At 32.6% G+C, this 9,961-nt stretch overlaps 1 protein-coding gene and 1 long non-coding RNA gene across 4 annotated transcripts; one reads left to right on the forward strand and one right to left on the reverse strand.

Moving 5' to 3' along the window:
• Window positions 1–2,311: 2,311 nt before the first annotated feature.
• On the reverse strand, window positions 2,312–6,683 carry LOC120090974 (uncharacterized). 3 transcript variants are annotated; one of them, XR_016524574.1, is made up of 3 exons: window positions 6,478–6,651; window positions 5,991–6,064; window positions 2,312–2,752 (listed from the first exon to the last, which is right to left on the reverse strand). It is a non-coding gene; the product is annotated as an uncharacterized LOC120090974 (long non-coding RNA). The 3 variants fall into 3 exon arrangements; XR_016524573.1 differs by lacking the exon at window positions 2,312–2,752 and adding an exon at window positions 3,345–4,221 and having other exon boundaries at window positions 6,478–6,683; XR_005485625.2 differs by lacking the exon at window positions 2,312–2,752 and adding an exon at window positions 5,506–5,754 and having other exon boundaries at window positions 6,478–6,683.
• Window positions 3,697–6,145, forward strand: PIN8 (Auxin efflux carrier family protein). The gene is made up of 6 exons (XM_039048715.2): window positions 3,697–4,204; window positions 4,675–4,849; window positions 4,923–5,008; window positions 5,093–5,250; window positions 5,342–5,418; window positions 5,650–6,145. The coding sequence occupies exons 1-6, from the start codon at window positions 3,697–3,699 to the stop codon at window positions 5,714–5,716; spliced, it is 1,071 nt and encodes a 356-aa protein (XP_038904643.1). The 3' UTR covers window positions 5,717–6,145.
• Window positions 6,684–9,961: the final 3,278 nt, after the last annotated feature.

Raw genomic sequence — 9,961 nt, forward strand, 5'->3', positions numbered from 1 at the left:
CAAAACTCGATGGCATATCTGCTTCATCTTCAAAGTCAAATCAATAAGTGGCATAGTAAAGTTGTTTTGGCCTTTTCAGGGTCATCCCTATGTGAACCAAACCATGATATTATAGGGATCATGAAGTGATGCAATAGGGTTGTTTAGATCTTTCCGGGGTCATCCCTATGTTGATCAAATAGGATTGTTAGACATTTATGGGGTCATCCCTATGTTGCTCAAGAAGTGACGATGTAGTAAAGTTGTTTAGACGTTTCTGGGGTCATCCCTATATTGATCAAATAGGGTTGTTAGACCTTTCCAGGGTCATCCCTATGTTGATCAAGAAGTGATGATGTAATAGGGTTGTTTGGACATTTCCTAGGTCATCCCTATGTTAATCGAGAAGTGATGTAATAGGGTTGTTTAGACCTTTCCATGGCCAGCCCTATGTTGATCAAATAGGGTTGTTAGATCTTTCTGGGGTCATCTCTATGTTGATCGAGAAGTGATGTAATAGGGTTGTATAGACCTTTCCAAGGTCATCCCTATGTTGATCAATAAGTGATGCAATAGGGTTGTTTAGACCTTTTCGAGGTCATCCCTATGTTGATCAAGAAGTGACGATATAATAGGGTTGTTTAGACCTTTCCGGAGTCATCCCTATGTGTGTTAAGGCAGTGGTCACGTATCGGGGCATTGCTACAAAAAAAAAAAAAAAAAAAAAAAAAAAGGAGTTGGTGAGATAAATAAAAGCGAGATTTGGACATATTTGTGTGTCAACCCTATGTGTGTCAAGAGGGTGAGATAAATAAAATAAGGAGTCATCCCTATGTTTGTCAAGATTTTTTTTAATTTAGATTTTTCCCTCAAATTTATCTTCAAACGAGATTTGGACATATTTCAAATTTCATCCCCGAATTCAAATCATCAAAATTTGGCCTCCCATGCCCAAAGCCAAATTAAACTAAGGATAAAATCTCAAATCCATCTCAAATTAAAATTTGGCTATATTTCAAATTTTATCCAAAATTCAAATTACACACATTGTTATCCTCAAGCCAAATTAAATTAGGGATAAAATCTCAAATCTATCTCAAATTAAAATTTGACTATATTCCAAAATTTATCCAAAATTCAAATTACACACATTGTTATCCTCAAGTCAAATTAAATTAAGGATAGTCTCAAATTGATGTAAAATTCAAATTTAGTCATCTCCCAAAATTTATCTCAAATTCATACAAATTTAGGTTCTTATCCCTATTTCCAAATCAAATTGCAGGTAAAATCTAAAATTCCTTTCAAATTAAAATTTGGCTATATTTCAAATTTTATCTCAATTTTAAATCAAGTTTAGCTTTTGCCCTCAGTCTAAATCAAATTGGAGACAAAATCTCAAATTAAAATTTGGCTATATTCCAAATTTTATCCCAAATTTTAGTACTAAGTTTATAGTTTGGCTAGCACATCAAATGGAGTTTAAATCAAGAGCAAATAACTTGTATTTTGATTACATCTTCTTTTTCGAGATTCATCCACCAATGTATGTGCATAAATCTCGAAAAAGGTTATTTGTGGAAGGAGAAATTTTGGACCAATTACAAATTGCCACATCATTCACTAATTTAAGGATGAAACTCAAATATTTGAACTTGGGACCAATTTGAAGTTGACATGTGTCTCTAAATTGAAGTTGACATGTGTCCCCAAATTGAAGTTGAAGACATAAATAATATCGCGTGTTTTCATCACAAGTTTCTCCAAAAAATTTGTGTTAATCTTGTGCGAACACATATTTTATTTTATTTTTTTGTGCAAAATAAAAGTGGTTTGCTCTTTGAATTGTGAAAACTTGAGATTGTATGAAGGGGCTTTTTGCACATATTTTCAAAACAAAATCACTTTATTTTTCTTTCTTTTGAATATAAAATGAAAAAACAATATCTTTAGTTGAGTTTCAAAAGAATTAAAAATCTTCTTTCGAGTGGGAACAAGCTGCAGACAACATAAACCCTTCCAAGACAGATACCAAACAGTGTTTCATAAACCAATGGGCAAAGTCACTATCAAAAGATATTCTATGTCACAACATTTTTATAACATAAAGAATTTGAGATGATACATATTCCTTATAACAGAGTTAATGTGGAGAATAAAATTTGAACAACTATTTGGCCACTAGGGAAAAAAAAAATTCTATATCACACTAGAAGAAGAGATTGAACATTTCAATCAAATCAGAGCCATCCAAATTTAAGTTGTTTGGTTGGCTTTTGATCATCTCACTTTTTAACTCCATACTGTATGTTTCCCAATGAATGAAATGGTCTTGACTTTCTAATGAGTTGGCAATTTCTATTATCAAAAATGAATCCTCTCTGATTTATTACAAATAAATAAAAAGGATCTAATTCTAATGAATTAAAAAAAAGGGATCAAATTCCATTTCTTGAGCTACTTTTCAGACTCTACAGGGTTTTGGCATTATTCTTCTAAAAAGCAGCAAGGTGATGATGTCATCAATCTTCTGATATCTTCAATGACTTCTTGCAATTTTTTCAGGTCTTTATAGTAAAGAAAACCATAGAGACATTAGGTTCTGTGTATAGCAAAATTTTGCATTGCCCAAAAGGAAATTCCTTCTCATGACAATTATTCTCACACTTTTGACCATATTTAGGAAAAAATTCCATCTTACAACTGCATTGAACTCTGCCACTATTATTGCCATTACTTCACTTGCAATTCAGTTCTTTATTCCTTCTTCCCACTGTTACAAGATAAAAAAAAAATATATATATATATATATATATATATATATATCAAAAGCCTAAACATTTGCAGGTGAAATTTAGAATACTCACCCAATATAGTCATACAAGAAAACTATGTATTGGGTCATTACTTGAAGCATTATTCTTCAACAAGGAAAGAACAAGTCTAAGCATACAGTTGAAATGAAAGATACATACAAAACACAGATTGAACTGTAGGAAACGGAGGGTGCTAAAAGCTTTGTATAAAATGTATGTTTTATTTTGTCGACGAGTTGGAAAACAAAATTGGAAAAAAAAAACTAATGGAAATTCCTTTTTAATGTTGTTTCAAACTGAAGTAAAAGACTAAAGCATGAAGTTATGGAGTTATCATGTCAGCCTAGTTAGATCTCCTTTATTTAAAGAACTGATAAATGTAAAGCACATGAGCACAAGAATCCTGGAATCTACTTTTAGCTTACAGTGACAAGAATACCCCCACTTTCCTAAGTTAATCAGTTCCCGCTGTTACAAACTATTATCACAAGACTTATAATCAATATCTAACCATCACACGAGGGATTAGAAAAAGGTGATTCATAAAATGTATAACAAAATGGCTAGTTCGTAATCTTATTAAAAAAATCTCATACAGCATATCCAGTTTAATTATCAGTTAATACAATTAAAGTTTGGACTGGGTATTATAATATAACTGTAAATTCCTCTCCTATTATAAGATATCTACATAGACTTATTATCATCTATAAATAAGCGAGGTGAAGATCATTCTGGGCATTATTGGAACTTTTGAAGAGGCTTCCAATGAACAGTGGCTTAAAACCCGAGCTTTTATTGATTAATAAAGCAATCAAGAAAAGCAGAGGAAAGTGCTTTATTAACAAGGAATTTCTATAGACAATACGAAAAATTTTCAATCCTTCTTTCAGTGGTCACCATGATTTCGTTGTCTGATGTCTATCATGTTGTGGCAGCCACAGTCCCTCTGTATGTAGCCATGATGTTAGCTTACATCTCTGTAAAATGGTGGAAGTTCTTCACAGCGGAGCAATGTTCTGGAATAAACAAGTTTGTGGCAAAATTTTCAATCCCACTGTTATCCTTTCAAGTCATTTCAGACAACAACCTCTACAAAATGAACCTGCAACTGATATTGGCTGACTTCCTTCAGAAAATATTAGCTATTGTTCTGCTGGGAGCAATCACTAAAATCACCTCTCGGGGAGGCTTAAATTGGATTATCACTGGTCTCTCTCTGTCAACCATGCCAAATACTCTAATTCTTGGACTACCAGTATTGAAGGCTATGTACGGCAGTGAAGCAGATGTGCTTCTTGCCCAGATAGTTGTCTTACAGAGCATTCTTTGGTACAACATATTACTGTTTCTCTTTGAGTTCACTACCACCAAAGCAGCTTCTTTAGCTCCAGCATCAGAAGCCACAGGTAGGCATTGGAATTTGCTTTTTAAAAATAGTAACAAAGAGAATCAAATCAACTCAACTTTATAAGTCATTATATGCATAAGCTTAGGACTTCGCTAAACAAAAATGGTCATATTCATGCCAATGCCATGATCTTCAGTAACCATCCCAGTTTAAGTCTTCATGTATAACATTAGAACTTCCCTCAACAGAAATGGTTGTATTCATGCTATCAATCTCAATAACATTCCTTCATCCATGTAAGACCAAGAGTGGAAACCTCCTAAATTTTCTCTTGATTACTTTTCCTCATTTCCTAAATTTTTATTCTCTTCCTACATCCGTAGGTCATGAGTGCTATACTTAGGCTACTGTTTTTGGCAGAAAGAATACTCAACATAGTCTCACATGAATTCACATAACAAAAATGTGTAAGCTAATTTTGTCCAATTCATTAATTCTAATTATGTTGTTTGTCTTTTTGAAAAGCAGAAATTGATATAACTCAAGATGGACGAGCAAAAGAAGAAATTGAGGAGGCAAGAGATAGAAATGGGAGGAGTCTCAAAACCAGGTCCATTCTCTTAACAGTCGCTAGGAAGCTCATCATCAACCCCAATACTCATGCAACTATATTGGGTCTCATTTGGGCAAGCATACGATTCAGGTAAATTAGAGATGATAGATTTCACTTCAAAAAAAGTTAAAGATGTATTGGGATGAAACTAACATTATTTCAGGTGGGGAGTAAAACTGCCAGAAGTTATTGACAGATCAATAAACATTCTATCAACTGGAGGACTTGGTATGGCTATGTTCAGCTTAGGTATGAAACGAAAACATTACTAGAAGCTCCAACAAGTAAATGACGAGAAACGTAACTTCTAGTTGTCTGACTCTTACTTATTAGGTCTTTTCATGGGTTCGCGGACTAGCATTATAGCATGTGGTACAAAGATGACACTGGTGGCCATGGGAATGAAATTCTTAATGGGGCCTGCACTTATGGCAGCATGCTCACTCGCTCTAGGACTTAGGGGAAGATTGCTCAGAGTGGCAATTGTGCAGGTTGTTGTAATTTGCATTACTAAGTCCACATTCAGGACTAACAATTCTGTTTGACATGTTTGTTTCTTCTTTCTTCTTCTCATTGGTACAGGCAGCACTTCCTCAAGGAATTGTTCCATTTGTCTTTTCCAAAGAGTATAACATACATCCAGACGTTTTAAGCACAGGGTAACTATTGTAATTTTCATCTCCTATGTCAATTTTCAAACCGTCACTGATCATCTCTTGTATCTAAATGCGCTCACACGAGAGAACTTTGCTTCATTTTAATTTCCAACATTATTCATAAAAAAAATCGAAGAAACTTTACATGCCATGGCAACATTTGAGCAGTTTAAGGAGAAGCGCAAGTTATATAGCTAAACAACATAATGAAATGGTGTTTTCTTTTGGTTACAGGGTACTTTTGGGCTTGCTCATTGCATTGCCAGTAGCATTGGCCTACTATTACTTGCTGTCATTGTAAAGCCTCCATGCAGCCATGCCACCACAGGATACATGGTGCTGCCGTAACAAGGAATTTAGGACATTGACGCCAAACATCAGGAAAGACCACATGCAGAGATGAAGTTTTTGAGTTAAAATTTTTTTGCCATTTTCTTCCGAAATGGTATAGTGCTGATGATTTTATGAAACATGTAAATGTGTGTGCTAAAGATATCAACGAAGGATGATCATATGCAATAAACAAAATAGAAGGAACAATGCAATGCGTTAAATAGGAAACAGAGTGAACAGACCTTCGCTACTAATCTATCACCCAGAATTATCTGCATCCTCGTGTTTGTATAGTTCTACCCTCCATTGTTTGACTCTGTAATTTTTCAAATACCAGCCGGGCTATGAAAATTCTCTATAAGACAATCGGAAATTGCATGAAAGTTCATAGAAGAAAGTTTATTTTCTCCATCTATTCTTTTTTCCTCGAGTTGTTCGTATTTATTATTCAAACATCAGATCGAACTATCTCCTATTCCAATCATAAATTCCTAATTCTATAAAACTTTCTGATACATATTAGGGTTAATGTCGACAGGACTGACAAATTAAGGATGATCAAACCAACAACGCGATATGATACTTCTTATCAGTGATTAAGTTCTCCCCAAATCCAAACTAGTTAGCTAATAATCTATTAGATTAGTTCAATTTCCAGCCGCAATTTGTATTAGAATTGAAAACATTCGATCCCGAGCAAGTGCAGAAACACCCTAGAATTACACTCACCTTCAAGTTTGACAGACATTTGGTTGACTGGCGCCTCTTTGATCGCATTAATTGACGCCATTAATCGAAGAGTGAGCTGAATTTTCAAGCCATGGTTTGGAAAAGCAGTTTCTTTCCAAGAACAGGTAGTTTCTCAGGCTCACGAGTCACATGCAAGCATATCGCAGCTGAGTTGAAACATGGATTCTCTTTTTTTTTTTCTTTTCACACCAAAAAAAAAAAAAATCATTTTTTTTTATAATTTACTCCTGATAAATTAGTTTTTTTATTATTATTATTATTTACTCGTGACATAAATTAGTTTTTTTTATTATTTACTCTTTAATAAAATTAGTGGGAGAAATAGTAAAAATGGAATGAAGATAGAAATTACAACCTTTCTCTAATCTAAGGACAAATTTGATGGAATTGAATGTTATAATGATTATTGATAGGATATGATATCTTTAGGATCAAATGTCCAACTTTATTATGGATAGATATAGAAATAATCTATGGCCGTTATTGCTTATAAATGTCTATAAGTGATGTATAGTAGAAATGTATATTGATTATGTATTACAAAAACAATTCATCGATAATATACTATCAAAATGATATATTAGTGGTATACAAAGTAATAGATTAATTTCATTGAAAAAAAATCTTAATAAAGAGTGCTATAAATTAAATTTAATTTAAAATTTATCATCGTTGAGTGAGAAACTGTGGTCGATCACAAATTGTCATGTCATTTTTTAATTAATTAAAAAATTAATCATTTTTAGCTAAATTGTAACAAATACACTTGAATTTTACCCTTTGTTTCAAAAACACCTTTATATTTCAAAGGTTGCAATAACACCCTCAACTTTTTATGGATGTTTCAAAGCTACTCTTAGAGTAGAAATCTTTTAGAATTCAAACATAGATCGAAACTTAAAACTAAGTGGCATTAACCTAAAGCAATGTGGTGACCTAAATTTTCATTCTAGGTCATTGCTACATTATTTCATATTTCAATTTCCATCCAAAATTTTACATAATCTCTACTTCAAGGGGCATTTTTTAATATTTACGAAAGTTTAAGATTAATATTGCAACTTTTGAAAGTATATGGGTGTTTTTTAAACAAATAACAAGTTCAAGGGTATTTCTTATAATTTAACTCATTCTTGATTTTGGTACCAATTAGAAGGTTTTTTTTTTAATATAACAAGGGTAAGGGGAGTGTAAGGTTTTTTTTAATATATCAATTAGAAAGTATATGGAGTCAACAAGTCATATTAATTATGAAGGAGTGTAAGTTCTCAAATAAAATTTGGGAAGTTTTCCTCCCAAAATGTAAGTTTGAATGGTTTGGGCAAGTTTAACTGGTCCCTGTTGGATTACTGGATTGTTTGATATCATTGTGTTAATGTGAGAAGTTAAACTATGCACTGGTCATTTTCTGAAGCTTATGGAACTACATAATTGATATATTGTTCCAAGAATGGTGTGAATAACTTTCTCTATCTAAAGAGTTTGATTGATATCTATCTCCTGGATGTTAGTGGCGTTACAGGTAGTTGTTTGATGGGAGATACTGATAGTCCTGTTGTTGTCCGTACGTGTAGTCTTTATATCCTTTTGTGCTAGGTTCTACCGAGTATGAGTTGTTAGAAGCTAATTGTTGATGCAGTCTAGTTCAATGGAACGTGGTTTTCGGCAAGCTTGGGTGGATTGTTTGAGATCAGATGGGTAAAGCAATTAGGGATGGGTGTAAGTTTATCAAAATGGGGCAGATATCAGTTTGTTGGAAATTGAGTCCGTATTGGAGAGGCTGTCTATTGTTCAAAATGAATGGGAAGACTCAAACTTGTTGTTCAAGAAGTCAAGATAGATTCAAATGTGCTGAAAACGAATAATCTTAATTGGAGTCCTAATTGAGAATATTATTTTTGTTGGAAATACCGTCAACACCATTTCGTTTTGTCACATCCCTCGATAGGAAGATAAAACTATCAATACTTTAGTAGGTTTGACATCCTCTCAACTCTCAAGGTTGCTCGTTCGATCATTAGATATGAGAAAGATAGACAGTAATTAATATGTGTGTTTCATTGATTATGTGTATATGTATATATATATATATATATATATATATATATATATATATATATATTACTATATGGAATTGTGACATTGTCCTAAAATCTACGTTTATCTTTTTGGAAATTTCTATTATACTATATGGAATTTGTACTTTTAGATATTATCTCCTAAAATCATTATAGTTTTAAACCGAAGATTTAGATATTATATTCATCGTCAATAGCGATATCGTCCACGTTGTAGGAAAACCAGGAGGAGATAATGCTCTCTCTCCCTTTATAGAAGTGATTTACTTACACTAATATTCTCTAAACCTTTAAACGGAGAAGATGAATCTCCTAATTACGATTCTTCTTGCATTTTGGATTAGTTCATCAAAGATTCGAACGAGAATGATTAGTCTCGTTAATTTAATGTGATTTCTAATTTTTGTATTGAGTGTTGGGTCTGCTTCTATTAAAACCTCTTACTAAAAAAAAGTTAGATTAGTTGGGACAAGTGTCAACATTTACACCCTTGTCATCAAATTTGACATTTTCTTAACAAGGAAATATAATATGTTGAGGGTTAAATGTTAGTTTTTCATCGTTTGGTGCATCTAGTTGAAAGTGCAAATTTTACAAAACTACATAGCATTTGGAAATTGCAATTGATTTTTTTTTAATCAATTTATGTATTATTGAATTACATTATTTAAGTATTCTTTTTCTAATATGCCTTTAATAGTCAATTTTGTGTCTATTAGTTTTGTAAACTCTCTTAAAAAATATGAATGACTATTTGAAGTAAAATTAAAAATTAGAGAGCTATTAAACCTAAATTTGAAAAGTTAAATACTTATTAAATATTTTTTAAAATTCATATACTAAATAGAAAGTTGATGAATTTTAACTTGTAGTTTAATCGTATATTTATCTAAGTTATTATTTATAGATATATACCTGAAATTTTTTCAAATATAGAAAAATAAATCAAAATATTTATAAATAATAACAAAATTTCACTGTTTATCTACGATAGATTGTGATAGACGATTATCTTTGTCTTAGTCCACTGCAGTCTATGACATATAAACTATGATATTTTACTATTCTTGTGTGTGTTTAGTCTATCAACGGATAAACTATGATATTTTGCTATTATGTATAGAGACGTTCATTTAACTCGCGGGGCCCACCACGAACGGGGCGGGGAGTCCCCGATTAGACTGGGAATGGGGAGGGAACGAAGAAGATTTTTTCCCCATTGACTAAACGAGGACAGGGACGGGGATTACATTCCCCGGTCCCGACCCTGACCCCATCCCGATTCTCCGCCCCGCTCTGACGAATATATATATTCAACTAACTAACATATGACATATATATAACACATATGTATCATACATATAATACTATATATATATATATAT

The sequence above is a fragment of the Benincasa hispida genome, chromosome 11, assembly GCF_027475165.1.
Source record: "Benincasa hispida cultivar pf3 chromosome 11, pf3_genome.v1.1, whole genome shotgun sequence".
In the NCBI taxonomy this organism is placed as follows: Eukaryota; Viridiplantae; Streptophyta; class Magnoliopsida; order Cucurbitales; family Cucurbitaceae; genus Benincasa; species Benincasa hispida.